This window comes from Vulpes lagopus, chromosome 6 (assembly GCF_018345385.1).
Source record: "Vulpes lagopus strain Blue_001 chromosome 6, ASM1834538v1, whole genome shotgun sequence".
NCBI classification, from domain to species: Eukaryota; Metazoa; Chordata; class Mammalia; order Carnivora; family Canidae; genus Vulpes; species Vulpes lagopus.
Genome location: NC_054829.1, coordinates 44788634 through 44803447, shown reverse-complemented (window position 1 = coordinate 44803447; position 14814 = coordinate 44788634). Strand labels below are relative to the sequence as shown.

General features: G+C 37.3%; 1 protein-coding gene across 4 annotated transcripts in view; it reads right to left on the bottom strand.

Annotated features, from left to right (window-relative positions):
- TXNDC16 (thioredoxin domain containing 16) overlaps positions 1-14814 on the bottom strand; it is a 134709-nt gene that overhangs the window by 119605 nt on the left and 290 nt on the right. For 3 of the 4 annotated variants that reach the window (XM_041759405.1, XM_041759404.1, XM_041759408.1), the window contains exons 2-4: positions 6040-6155; positions 5137-5375; positions 3748-3830 (exon numbers count right to left, since the gene is read on the bottom strand). In XM_041759405.1, the coding sequence (XP_041615339.1) occupies positions 3748-3830; positions 5137-5375; positions 6040-6059 (342 nt within the window). In that variant the 5' untranslated portion in view covers positions 6060-6155. Of the gene's footprint in view, positions 1-3747; positions 3831-5136; positions 5444-6039; positions 6156-14814 lie in introns of all 4 variants that reach the window. The other variant, XM_041759406.1, reaches the window with a different exon arrangement.

Here is a 14814-nt window from a genome sequence, read left to right as displayed (position 1 = left end):
AGTTAAGTTCCAAATAAAGATCTTTATCTTTAGAACTTACATTCTAAAAGTAGAGACAGACAATTTTAAAAACTAATTAATATGTAGTGCTAAGTCCCATAAAGAAAAAATAGTAAGGGGATACTGCGTGACAAGACATTTTAGATAGGTAATCAAGGAAGGCTTGGGGGAGAGGGTGGGACTTGCACAAAGAACAGAAGGAATAGAATGATGCATCTGATTATATAAATGTGTGGAAGAGAGGAATTCTAAGCAGAAAGGGAAATATTTGAAAAGGCCTTTTGGAAATAACACTTCTAGCAGGTTCAGGTAACAAAATGATGACCTGTAGGTGCCAGAAAAAACTGAGAAAGGTAAAGGGATGAAAAATGCAATTAGAGAGGAAGCCAGTGTCCAAAAGAGTGAAGAGTTTCTATTTTATCCTAAATCTCACGGGAAATCTTTCTGAAGGGGTAGCAAAGTGACCTGACACATCTGACTTATGTGTGGAGAAAAGTTTAGTGGGACAAAAGTAAAAGGAGAAAGAAAGGCCAATTATTAGAAGACTACTGTAGTGGGGCAGCCCGAGTGGCTCAGCACTTTAGTGCCGCCATCAGCCCAGGGCGTGACCCTGGGGACCCGGCATCGAATCCCATGTCAGGTTCCCTGCATGGAGCCTGCTTCTCCCTCTGCCTGTGTCTCTGCCTCTCTCTCTCTCTCTCTCTCTCTCTCTCTCTGTGTGTGTGTGTGTGTGTGTGTGTGTGTCTCATGAATAAATAAATAAAATCTTAAAAAAAAAAAAAGAAGAAGAAGACTACCGTAGCTTACCAGATGAGAAATGATGAAGGTTTGGATAAGGGGGGAAGGTCAAAGTGGAGGTGAAAGAAGTGGTCAGATTTGGGAAGTTTTGAAAATAGAACTTAAAGATTTATTGATGGATTAGTTATGACAAAATGAAAAGCCAAAGATGATTCAAAGGGTTTTTGTTTTAAAATCTGCTTTGAGGTGCACCTGGATGAGTTAGTCCGTTTGTTAAGCGGCTACATTCAGCTCATATCATGAGCTTGGGGTCCTGGGATCAAGCCCTGCATCAGGCTCCCTGCCCAGCAGGCATTCTGTTTCTTCCTCTCCCTCTGCCTCTCATCCTGCTTTTGCTTTCTCTCTCTCTCTCAAATAAATAAAATCTTTTTTAAAAAAATCTGCTTCAATACAGTAAAATAGCTACACTAGCTTTCTTTTGGTTATTAATTACATGATACATCTTTTTCCTTCATTTACTTTAAAGATGTCTGAACTGCAAGATACATTTCTAAATAGTACAGAGTTGGGTTTGGTTATTATACTCAGCATGGCGATTTCTGTCTTATCATTTAGTCCAATTTAGATTTTAGGGTTTTTTTCATCTATGTCTGCCTCTTGAAATCTTAACTTTTAAGGACAATCTCAAAATGCTACTGTTTGCCAAGTCTTTCCCAATGCCATACATGACCTTCTGCCCTGACAATTAGATATGAGCTGCCCTTCCTTTAAACCTCAGTGGCATTTTATTTGTATCACAATGATCATGTTCTGCTAATTACTGAAATGAAATGTGAATGTATTTTTTTTCTCCCCTATTTAAGACCTAAATTCTTCAAGGAAACAGACTGAGTCTTAGTCATATACCTATCTAAGAGACTAAATAAAGTCAGCTCATTTCAATGTCATAAACATTTACCCAGTATCTATTACAGACCAAAGAGTGAGCGAGCTAAGTCCTTAATAGAGGCCTGTCTTATTCACCAGTCTCCTTTCCACATAGTTTAGCATCCTCAACTGTAAAATCAAGACCAAGTTTTGTCAGTTCATAAAGGCAAAACCCTGGGCATGAACCTTAATATTCTATTGTTAGTTAGTTAGTTGATACATGGTTACTAGTTACTAGATAAACAGCATGACTACCCCTTTTGAATGTCATATCAACCTAGTATTTCATGTGTAAACTGTAGAATTTTATTAAAAGTTCCTCAAAGATGAGCACCATTATCATTCTGGAGTATAATCAGTTGTTCAAAGTCAAAAAGTTACATACAGAATTGACTTAAAAGATTTTCTTAAAGTATTTTGCAGTGATATAATAAGAAGAGATCATTGGTTTTTTCCGCCTGGTTTCTGATATTGTTATTTCCTGAGTGACAGGAGTGCGAGGAATATCTTTTATTCTAGTATTTGATCTTTAACCCCAGTTTCTTATATGAGAGCTTCTAAGACCTTGGAAACCTCTGCAGTGTTTAAGAGTATCTTTCTGCATGCTAATGAGGTGACTGATCCCTAGGGTCCCCCATATAGCTTTGAGATGGGAGACTGCTCACCAAAAAGACAAACGCATGATTAGAAGGTTGAACTTTCTATCTCACCTCCTATCCTCAGAGCTGGAAATTGAGTTAATCACCAGTGGCCAAAGATTTAATCCATCATGCCCATGTAATAGACCCCCATAAAAACCCTAAACAATAGGGCCTGGAGAGCTTTCAGGATGGTGAACGCATCCATGTACGGGAGACACTCCAAACTACAAGAGGACAGAAGCTCCTGTGCTCAAGACTTCCAGACCTTGCCCTATACATCTTGTCCATTTGGCTGTTCCAGAGTTCTATCATTTATAATAAACCAGTAATAGTAAAGTGTTCTCTTCATCCTGTGAACCATTCCAGCAAATTATTGAACCCAAGGAGGGAGTTGTGAGAGCCCCCAATTTGTAGCTTTGAGTCAGAAAGAAGCTATAGGTAACCTGGGAATCACTCCTTGTGACTGGCATCGAAGTGGAGGGCAGTCTTATAGGACTTAGTCCTCAACCTGTGAGATCTGGGCTAAGTGGGCAGCTGGTGCTAGAACTTATTTCCACAGCTGGTGTGGAAAACTCACACCTTTGGTGTCAGATGTGTTCTCTGGGTTGAGGAAAGAGCTTCCCTTTAATAGTCAAGGTTAGTTAACCTTCCTATGCTTCCCGCCCCAGGAACTCTAGCTGCAGGGACCAAGTAGGACAGTGGCCATCTCTCAGAGGTAGAAAGCTAATGAACTAAGAAAGAATAAATGTACACAGAAAGTCAAGTAGATTCTAATCTAAGATAACTTAATAATCATTGGGTTTTAATCATTCAATTTTCTGAGGTACAAATTCTAAGATTAAAGTTAATGAAAAGCTCAGGTAGCTAACTATGATGCATGTGGAGATTTTCAGTAATACTCAATGACAAATTTGAACATTTTTTGAGAAAAAAATTAAATATGTCATTTCAAGTTAGGTTGTTTTGACTTTGTTCTAAAAATAAAGGAAAAATTACAACATAAGCAATTACAAACACTTAAAAGAACAGACAAGGAAAAATGCTTCAACTACCTCAATTTTGGTAACTTAGTTTGTGCTAATAGAAATTTGGTAAATAGTTGAATGTGGAGATCTATTAAATTTGTCAGGCAAAACAACACAAAAAAGCCTAACTATAGGACTGAAAGCTGAACCATAGCCTCAATAAAACAGTTTACAAAATAAATTAAGTTCTAAGCTAGAGAATTTTGACAGCTTTTTTTCCTTCATGTACCAATTTACCCAATAATCTGGAACTATCTTTCTGCGCTTCTGTTTTTTCCATATAAAAAGGGTAGAAAAATTATTTTTCCAGTTTGGAAAAAGGTGTGAAACATAAGTATATTTAGATACTCAGCCTTTAGTCACACAATTGTCAAATGTTTGTCACTAATAATTTAATAACAAAAATGTCTTTCTACCTTTGCAACTGAAATTCCATAGTCCTGGAGAGGTGTAATAGCCTCATTCAGTTCTTCAAGAAATATAGAGGTTCTTGGAGAATCTAAAATAAGAAAGGTTTTATGAATGTTTTATGGCTCGCTCCTTAGGAAAGACGAATTTTTAAAATTAAAGCCCAAAGCTGCAAACCATAGATGAAATAGATTAGTTCACCTAACAAGTATACAAAACAACAAATAATACAGCAAACATACCTATATATATTTATACCCTTATTTCCTATTGCCTCATTATTCTTGACATCTAAGGGCTCCTAGGTGGCTCAGTCATTAGGTGTCTGCTTTCTGCTCAGCTCATGATCCCAGTGTCCTGAGATCAAGTGCCATGTTGGGCTCCCTGCTCAACGCAAAGCTGGCTTCTCCCTCTCCTCCCTGGCTTGTACTCTTGCTGTCACTACCTGTCTCTCTCTCAAATAAATGGATAAAATCTTTAAAAAATAAAGCTAACATTTGGCATTATTTTTCCAAGTTTAATACCATGTACACAACACACATGTACACATGCAAAAAACTTTCAAAATGAGTTTAAAACTTTTTTTATGAGAGAAAGAGAAAACATACATGCAAGTGAGGGGAGGGGCAACGGGAGAGGAAGAGAAATTCAAGCAGGCTCCACACCCAGCATGGAGCCCATATTGGGGATTGATCTCACAACCCTAAGATCATGACCCGAGCTGAAATCAAGAGTCCCACACTTAACTGACTTAGCCACTCAGGCACCCCTCAAAGTGATTTTAAAAAACTATTTTTCAAACCACAGTTATAAGGGAGTCAACAGAAATGTGGATTTATTTCACTTACTAATTCCAAGAATAATATTTTTTAAGGGATACAGGTTTAATGAGACCATTACAATCTTTAGTTATGTTCAATACTTACACTGGTTAATCAGTATAATTAATGTACAGCTACAGTAGAGTATTAAACAAAAGCATTACTAATACTACATTTAAAGTTTTAAAACACTTTAAAGATATTTGTTCACCAAAAATACCAAAAAGCATACTTTCAGAAATGACTAGATGGAAATCAGATGTTATTCTACTAATCATTAATTCTCATCTAGTATTTATTATGGACAAGTCACATGAGTAAATTCATTTAATCCTCACAACAAATTTACAAAGCAAGTATTATTTCCTCATTATAGATGATAACAAAAACACAAAGAGGCTAAGTGACTTGATCAAAATCACAAAGTGGCACAATCAGCATTTAAACTCAGGCAGACATATTTTAGTAGCAGCTTTATAGCACATATTAATCCTAACAATAAATTTCCACTGAGAACACTGATTAAATAGCAATAGAAACATCACAAAAATCATGTAGAATATAAAAAGTACTCACCAGCTTGACAAAAATAAGCTAAGGAAGCTTTTCCTGGTTGCAATGTACTGAAATATTTCTGAGGACTCAGTTCTGATAGAGAGTCTACTGCTGACTTATAAAAAATGCACATTATGACAACAGAGATGCCAACTCTAAATATATTGAAACTGGAAGACATCATCAGCTGTAGTTGTACACAGGCAGGAGATTTTCCTCTGTTTTGTTCAGTGTTGTGGTCCTGTTGCCTAGGATAATACCTAGGAAGAGTAGGTGTTTAACAAAGTTTTGCTGAATAAATTTGTTAAACAAATGAATGAAGTAAAATCTGCAAAAAATAATAATATAAGGCATTACTTATATATTTGATTTTGCCAGTACTTTCCTATTTCCTTCTATTAAACAATTGAGAGGGATATATAAGATGACATTAATTTAATAATACTATTGATTTTTGATACTTGCAAAAGACATGAAGGATATCTAGAAAGTGCGATACGAAATACTTAAGTTTAAAAGATATTTACTAGAGTATGTTAATTGTCATTTTTAAGGGTTCTAAAATTAATTCTCAAACATTATTCAATTCTTGTTTTAAACTGGGCATTTTAACTTTCTCTACCTAGAACAGATTTACAATCAATACTCAAGTAGTTATTTAATACCATTAACAGGGGAGTGAGACATCCAAAATCTATGTCTACCATGTTTACATCCTTTTTACTTTAAATTCCCTAGAAGATAGTTATTAAAACTACTTAAGAACATTCCTTCTAAATATACTTTTAATACATGACTTAGACTTATTTATGCAGCTTAGAAATTCAAGTATCTTTATCAAACCATATTTTAATTCACCTCTATCTTCTGAACTCAGATCTGTTTTAGATATCCTCCTCTCATCTTCTTTCATGCTGTACTTACTTCCATGCTGTCCTCTGCATCTGTTGTCAATTCCTTGTCTTCTGTTTTGCTACTTTCAAATTTCTCTTAAACAATTTCTTCTTTCAGGAAGTTTTTCTACTGATGATCTATACTACCTAAGTTTAAAAGAAGATAGTTGGGGAAAGTTAGTATAAATATATCATAATTCTAGAAGGTAAAGACATACATACCAGCATAGGTAAGAATTTCTATTTTTAAAAATTTTAAATAGAACCCCTATCTTTCAAACAAAAGATCACAATCACAAAACAAAAAACAAAAAAATAGCTAAAAATTACTCCTAAGGAGAGGATAGACTTTCTCAGTAAAGATTAAAATGATAAAAGAATAAAAAATTAAGGGAAAAATTGTACTAAATTGGACATTTATTTCACTCTTAATCTTATCAGTAAGCATATAACATCTCTCAAGAAGCAGGTATTCCTTAAAAAGGAACTACTTACTCATTAATTACTTCTTAGCACTTTTTTATTAGAGCTATTTTATATCAGTGAACAAATGTGCCATTGATAGTTAATAATGAACCAAGAGTTCAAAAACTCAAGTAGAATGAGTGAGGACTGTGAGTATATATAAAAAAGTAATCTTAATGATATAATTAAGGGGTATCCTCAACATTAACACTGATTACACATTATAGCCATTTTAAACCAGTGTATTTTATAGCCACTTTATATTATTGGGAATGGTTTAAAATAGGTCATTCAATATTTTCTTTATTAGGAGGTAGGATGGGAAATGCATGCATCCTGAGGCTAAGGGAATAACCATGTAACATTTGTTACTATATAAAATAGCTAAAACGTAATGAAAAGATAAACTTTTTAAATAAAAGTGCATTTGAACAATTCCAGTATAAATATAACTTTGGGCTTCTGGTTACAATTCAATTATTTAACACTGAATTGGACAGTAGGGTTAACATATGATTCTTTTACCATATGATGGGTTTTGTAGCAGCAAAAAGTCTAACTGCATATTCAGTGCTACAATACTTTCCCACACTTATCTCATTGGACAAATGAAATTATAGATGTGAAAGTACTATGCATTTGAAATTAGAGATGTTGATGACTATTCTTACATACATACTTTCAGGGATAGGAACTTATTAGTAACTATAACCTGTGCAGTTTGTTCCATCTTTGATAAATTTGATTATCTAAGGAATTACATAAGGTAGAGAAGATTGCATGGGTCAGCCAGAAATAGAATTTGCACGGTTGTAATAAAATAAACACTGAATAATGATTTAACCAAATTCAAGACAACCACAGTTCAGAGGATGGAGAGGCAGAAAATAAGGGAACACACAGTCAGAGTGGGAAAAGAGCTAAATCTTCACCTTCACAAAACCAAAAGCCAAGTATATTAGAAATAGGAAGATCAATACCAAAAGAAAAAGGGAGCAAGTGAAATAATTGCCTCTAAGGAATAAGAAATTGCAAGAGGAGGATACCAAGAGGACTTCTGAAATTTTATATAGAACCATCTGACTCTTTAAATAGTGTACCTTTTCACTTTTATTTAAAATTAAAGTCATTCTATTTGGACTACATCAAAATAAAAAGCTCTGCACAGCAGAGGAAACAACCAACAAAGCTAAAAGACAATCTACTAAATGGGAGAAGATATTTGCAAATGACGTATCTGAAGAAGTGTTAGTATCCAAACCGTATAAAGAACTTAACATCAAAAAAGCATGTATCCAATTTAAAAACAGGTAGAAGACATGAATACATATTTCTCCAAAGAGGACATACAGATGGCCGAGAGACACTTCAAAATATGCTCAACATCACTCATCATCAGAGAAATGCAAATCAAAACCACAAGGAGATATCACCTCACACCTGTCAGAATAGCTAAAATCAAAAGCTTAAGAAACAAGTTTTGACAAGAATGTGGAGAAAAAGGAACCCTCATGCACTGTTGGTGGGAATGCAAAGTGATACAGCCACCATGGAAAACAGTATGGAGGGGATCCCTGGGTGGCTCAGCAGTTTAGCACCTGCCTTCAGCCCAGGGTGTGATCCTGGAGTCCTGGGATCAAGTCCCACATCGGGTTCCCTGCAGGAAGCCTGCTTCTCCCTCTGCCTCATTTTCTCTCTCTCTCTCTCTCTCTCTCTCTCTCTCTCCCTCTCTCTCTCTCTCATGAGTAAATAAAGTCTTTAAAAAAAAACAGTATGGAAGTTCCCCCCAAAATTAAAAATATAACTATGTTGTGATCCAGTAATTACACTACTGAGTATTTACCCAAAGAATACAAAAACACTAATTCAAAAGGATTTTTATACACACTTTTGTTTTTTGCAGAATTATTTGCAATAGCCAAATTATGGAAGCAGCCTTAAGTGTCCATCACTAGATACAAGGATAAATAAGACATAGTATATATGCAATGAAATATTATTCAGCCATAAAAAGAATGAAATCTTGCCATTTGCAACAATGATAGATCTAGAGGGTATAATGTTAAGTGAAATAAATCAGAGAAAGACAAATACCATATGATTTCAATCAAATATGGAATTTAAGAAACAAAACAAATGAACAAAGGAAAAGAGAGAGAAAGCAAAAAACACCCTCTTAACTATAGAGGGTTACCAGAGGAAAAGTGGGTTGAGGGGGATAGGTGAGACAGATGAAAGGGATTAAGAATTAAGAGTACACTTCTCTTGGGGCACCTGGATGGTTCACTGTAACTTAGTTTTGGCTCTGGTTGTGATCGCAGGATCCTGGGATTGAGCCTTGCAATGGGCTCCATGTTAAGCAGGGAATCTGCTTAAGGATTCTTCCTCTCTGCCCCTCCCCAAGCTTGAGTGTACACTCTCTCTTTGTCGCTCTCTCAAATAAATAAATCTTAAAAATAACAGGGTACATTTCTCTTGATGAGCACTGAGTAATATATGGAATTGCTGAATCATTGTATCATACACCTGAAAGTAATACAACATTGTATGTTAACTACACTGGAATTACAAATATAAATAAAAATTAAAGTTATTATTTGTATGTAATCAAATTTTCCATAGCTTCTACTCATATTAACCCAACCTATCCCTGTAGGGCCACAGAAGAATGTTCATTTCACATGCATGAAAAATAAAATGCATTTGCCTAGAGACATGTTGTCCATATAAAAATATTTTCAGGGGCGTCTGGATGGCTCAGTCAGTTAAGCATCTGCCTTCGGCCAAGGTCATGATCCCAAGGTCCTGGGATCAAGCCCCACATCAGGCTCCCTTCTCCTCAGGGAACCTACTTCTCCCTCTCCCTTTGCTGCTCCTTCTGCTTATGCTTGCTTGCTTGCTTGCTTGCTCTCTCTCTCTCCCCACCTCTCTCTCTGTCAAATAAATAAATAAAATCCCTAAAAGAGAAGGGAAGTATAAGTGGGAAAGGGTGGAGAATGAGAACACCAGTCAGAACAGGGTAAAAACAAATATACAGAAGGTACTTGGTGATTTTTTTTCCCTCTGGTAAGTAGAAAATAGAATAAAAAACAATACTTAATGATTCAAAATCTAAATCTCAACAAAGAGATGAGTACCTTGGGAGAAATGTGACCTTGGTACTTTGGTATAGTAGTAGTTCATTGGTATGGGGTTTATATAGTTCCAGTTCTGCTGTGGAAGGCAGGATTATACTTAACTTCCTACCTCCCACTTGTAGTAAATTAATTGTGGCTGCCAGGTGACTTACTGTGGCCAATAAAATGTTAGCAAAAATGGCATGTCTCTCTCAGACAACAGTTTATCAGCTAGCATGTGGTAGGGCAGGCCGTATTTTCTTCTCACACAGGCATTAAAATTGCTCAGCTGGTGGCTATTCCTAGAATGAGCACAACACAGAGAATGGAAGACATACACCAGTCTGATATGCAAGGAGCATGTAACATGAGAGGAAATCCATCTTTTTGTCATAAGCCACTGAGATTTGAGGGCTTATTATGGCAGCATAATCTAGTTTACCTTCACTAGTATACAAACTAGAATGAGGTGCCACCTTAACAAGAACCCCAAAATACTGGCTCAGAAGCCATGGAGCAAGAACTTAATCAGGACAGACTGGAGTTTGGCAATCCACATTAAGGAGTGACAAAACATTTGGTAAAACTGTTGACTACAATCATTTGAAGGTGACATATACCTCATGAATTTGTAATGAGCAGTTACCCCAGTGTGGTACGGCTAATGAACTTATTTATGGCCCTAATAGAAGAGGCTTGTAGACAGAAGGTGAGGCACCGAATGATAGTCGCTGTTGGTTATGTTTAATAAGGAGTTCAAAGAAAGGTACTCAAAGGACCACTGCCATCCAAGAGACTAACTGTTTAAAACTTAAACAGTCCTTTAGACCCCACCCTTCTATCAGTAGGAAGCAAGGTGACAAAACTGCTCAGCCATATTCTCCAAAGCCAACTTCAGGTGTGGCCAAGGATAATAAACATGGAAGGACGTCTTGCAGAGTAATGCCAAGGACCATGGAGAACTATGCCCTAGGGCATGTGCCAGAATACGAACTGTTTGTTACTGATCCAAAATAATCAGATAAATACAGAAATTGAGTGTAAATGTCAAAAATCTATTATAGCTCATTTTACATTGTAATTTTCTGTCGAATCTAAAAATTTTTTAATTGGGTTTATCATTTGTTACGTGTTTTCATTCCATTTTTATTATAATTCATTTTTACTGTATCTAACGAAATTCAAATTTAGATTTTGAATCATTAAAAAAAAAAACAATATCTGGTCATTCATGACAGACAGTTTGAGAAGCACTGACCTACAGAACACAGTGAACAGAACACGAGCCCTAGCAATACCTGCCCAGTGAGATTTCAAAACTCCTACAGACTAGAGTCTGTGTATAGTCTTCCATTCTTCCCCTCTCCAAATGGGTACACTTATTATAGTTATTTGTCCCTACACTACTCTATGTATTCAACTGGGGGTGGGAGACAACTTATAATGTCCATACTGATAAGAGATTAGCACTACTGGACATTAGTCAGAAATCCTGGACTTTGAGTCAGACACAGTGACTGGATGAGATTTGGGGGTTATGTCTACTGGGAAGGGCCAACAATGAACTACATGCAAGAAGGAGAGTATCGGTTCACAAAAAGGGTGGACTGTTTAAATGTTTCTAGTTCTCCACACCTGTTAAAATTGTACTTCCCCACTTCCTTGAATTAGGTATAGCCATGACTTGACTGACTTGACATTTCATGACAATGAAATGTGTGGTGACACATGTTACTTCCAGGAGTTTTCAAAGTCGACATATTTTCATGCCTCGCAACACACTTCCCTTCTGCTGTGATGAATGATAACACTCAAAATAACGCCTTCTCTGTTGAACCAAGTCTCAGAAAAAGAACAACATGGGGAAAAACTCCCGGCTAATCAAGAGTGAACATAAATTAAACATTGTTGTGTTAAACCTCTTGAAGTTTCGGGGTTGTTATTATAGTATAACCCAGCCTAGCCTTACTGGTTTTAATAACAGCCAAGAGGAGAGTGACTTGAACATAAATACATATACTGGATTTTCAAAACACTAAATATCAAAGAATTAACAGGAAACTGACTCAATTTCACTGTAGGACAATTCTAAAAGGGAAGAGAACTCTTGCAAATGCAACTGACTATAACCACAACAGGTGCCGACACCAAAATAGGGAAGTCATAGGCAAATGTCTTCCAATACTACACACATACATCACCCAACTACATGCAGACTCATACTGAGCCTGGAGAGGGCTCTCAACTTGTTGGTATAATGCTTCTTGTCAGCACTAATAGAGTTGGTATGCAAGATGTAACTTTTGCCTTATCCCTAAACTCTAAACAAGAATGCCTGCACAGTTCATTTAAAAGTTGATAGGGGCAGGGCGCCTCGGTGGCCCAGTGCTTGAGTATCTGCCTTTGGCTCAGGTAGTGATCCCAGGAAGGATCCAGTCCTGCAGCAGGCTCCCTGTAGAGGAGCCTGCTCTCCCTGTAGAGAGCTTCTCTCTCTGCCTATGTCTCTGCCTCTCTCTGTGTGTGTGTTTCTCATGAATAAATAAAATCTTAAAAAAAAATAGTTGGTAGGGGCACCAACTGAGGGTAGCTCAGTCAGTTAAATATCTGACTCTTGATCTTAGGTCTTGATCTCAGGGTAATGAGTTTAAGCTCCACATTGGGCTCCATGCTTGGTATGGAGACTACTTAAAAAAAAAAAAAATTGGAAAAGATGTGTGACATTTAACTAAGGGCAAATACAAGAGGGTGACAAACACTGGGAATTGGAACAATGAGGCTATAGTACAAAAAGAGTTAAAGCTTGCAAATAAAGACTAAATAAAATGCAACAAAATTCTGGAGCACCTGGGTGGCTTAGTTGGTTAAGTGTCCGACTCTTGATCTCAGCTCAGGTCTTGATGTCAGGGTTGTGAGTTTGGCCCTACATTAGGCTCCATGCCCCGTGGGGAGCCTACTTAAAAAAATAAACAAATAAATAAATAAAGGCAACCAAATTTTGTTCAGCACCAAAATACTGAGGGTCCCCAGAGGGCAATGAGGAGAAAGAATTTCAACAGAAAAACATTCATCTTCCTGCTAGTGAGGGGAGAGGGAAGGATCTGCCTTCATGTGTTCCACAGCTGGAGCAGCCGGTAACTCTCTACAGTTAGAACCATCTCATTTGGGGCTTGGGTCCTATTTATAATATCACTTGGCAAACAGCTCTTCTACTTTTAAATGTTTGGAAGACCAGTGTGCTAGAGTAATGTACCCTCCTAGAACAATATTCAACCACTGTGCATTTGGACACATTTCAAATTTTAGAATACCAAGCAGCAAGCTTTTCTAGAAGACCTTGGTTAGTTTCCTCTTTATAGACTTAAATTTCCCTTACAATTAACCGCAAAACTAAAAGTTTTCCCTCTCAAGAAAAAAGAGGAAATGAACAACTGTAAACATTAAGCAATTATACCAAACTCTGTGGGCATCGTTCTCTGGGAAAAGGCACATTTCATATTTTGCAACAAATGGGGCTTACAAACGTCCTGTAAGAACATTCTGGCAAAAATTAGCTTACAGTTTAATGCTGCTACTGGAGAAAACCTGCTCACTGAACCAGTTTCAAATAAAATGTTGATTAGATATCATCAAAGTTTATCATTTAAGACTGGATGGAGGCAATAAAAGGAGTCAACATCTCTCTACTTCAAAGCCCCTTCAAGGCAATTGGAGCAAAATCCTCTATCTGCATCCCTCGTGCACCCCTCAAAAAAAGAAGGGGAAGAGAGATAGCTATCTAGACTTGCTCTGAAATGAAAAATTTCACAAGCAAAGACCTAAAACTAGTATGGATACTCTCCAGATGTTGTTTACTATGAGTAGAGAATATAGAAGAAAAAGAAAAACCAGTTCATGGTAAAAATCTATTCGTGAAATGAAACAAGTACCTCATCATTACGGAAGATACAAAAATAGGCATGTCAGGGAACAGGAGGTTCCCCTGATTTTGATGAGTGCCAAAAATCACAGAACTCTGAGTTCATGCTTAAGCACATAACTGCTTAACTCACTTTAACTCACTGCTGCCACGAGCACTCACTCCATCCCTTTTCAAAAAGAACTGTGTACTGCCCTAACCACATTCTCTAAAAATCTATGAGGTAAATCTCATAAATTTCAAAAAAAAAAAATGTGATTCTTCTTTGTTAATGTTGGATCAGAGCCATGAACTTCTTTCAGAAAGTTGTTCCCTGCTCTAGGCTGCACTGTACAACCTGCTCAGCTGAACGTTTCATCTGAGAGATCCACGGAACTGTGCCAGGCCTAAACAACACATTTTGTCAGTATACCTGTAAAGAACCCAAAACACACCAGTATCTGACAGGGGGACCATTGTCCCAGAATCTGGAGTACAGAGTAGACTTTAAAGTTCCCTCTGGATCACTGAGCTAGGAAAAAAGACAGCAAAACTCTTCCTACACAAAGCATTAGGCAAAGGATGGCAAGTTAGGGAAGGCTGTCTTGGTTGCACCAGTAACTGTAGCAGTATCTTTCAAAAGGATACGGACTTTGTGATGTGCCACTCATTCTAAGAACACAGATGGTTTTCTCATCATTTTTCATTACTTCGCTCATTTTATTACCAAACACTAAAAAGGAAACAAATCAGCAAATGCCTTCAGCCCATACACGCTGGAAGATCTATTCCTCACTTATTTACAGCAATAACATAATATAGCATTTGTTTTGTACCTCTCGGAGCCCCAAGAAGGGCGCCACCATCCACCAAATACAGGACCAAGGCTTGAAGGAATACATGTGGAATTTAAGGAGTACAAACTGTTCTGCGTCTTTCTCCCTAGACATTCCTCAGACCTACAGTTCTTTTTTCCCTAAACTTACGCCCAGAGCATCCTTCCAAATTCTAAGTTTCAAAGACCCACATTCCTCCTCTTTACATCTCATCTGGACATCCATCTCATCCTAATACCGCCTCGTCCTCTAAGAGATATTTCCCGAAGGAAGATTTTTGCTTAAGATGTCAGTTCATCCTTCTCCATCCTCTCTCCCTCACGTTTTTCTCGCCCTCTCAGGCTGGGGGGGGGGGGGGGGGGGGCGGGGAGAAGAAGAAGAAGAAAGCAAAATGCCCCTCTGAAGGATGCAGGTGAGGCCCCTTTTAACCCAAACTCCAGAGTTCACTGGCGGGGCACAGCCACCAGGCTGAATCTCCATCCCTGCAGGCAGAA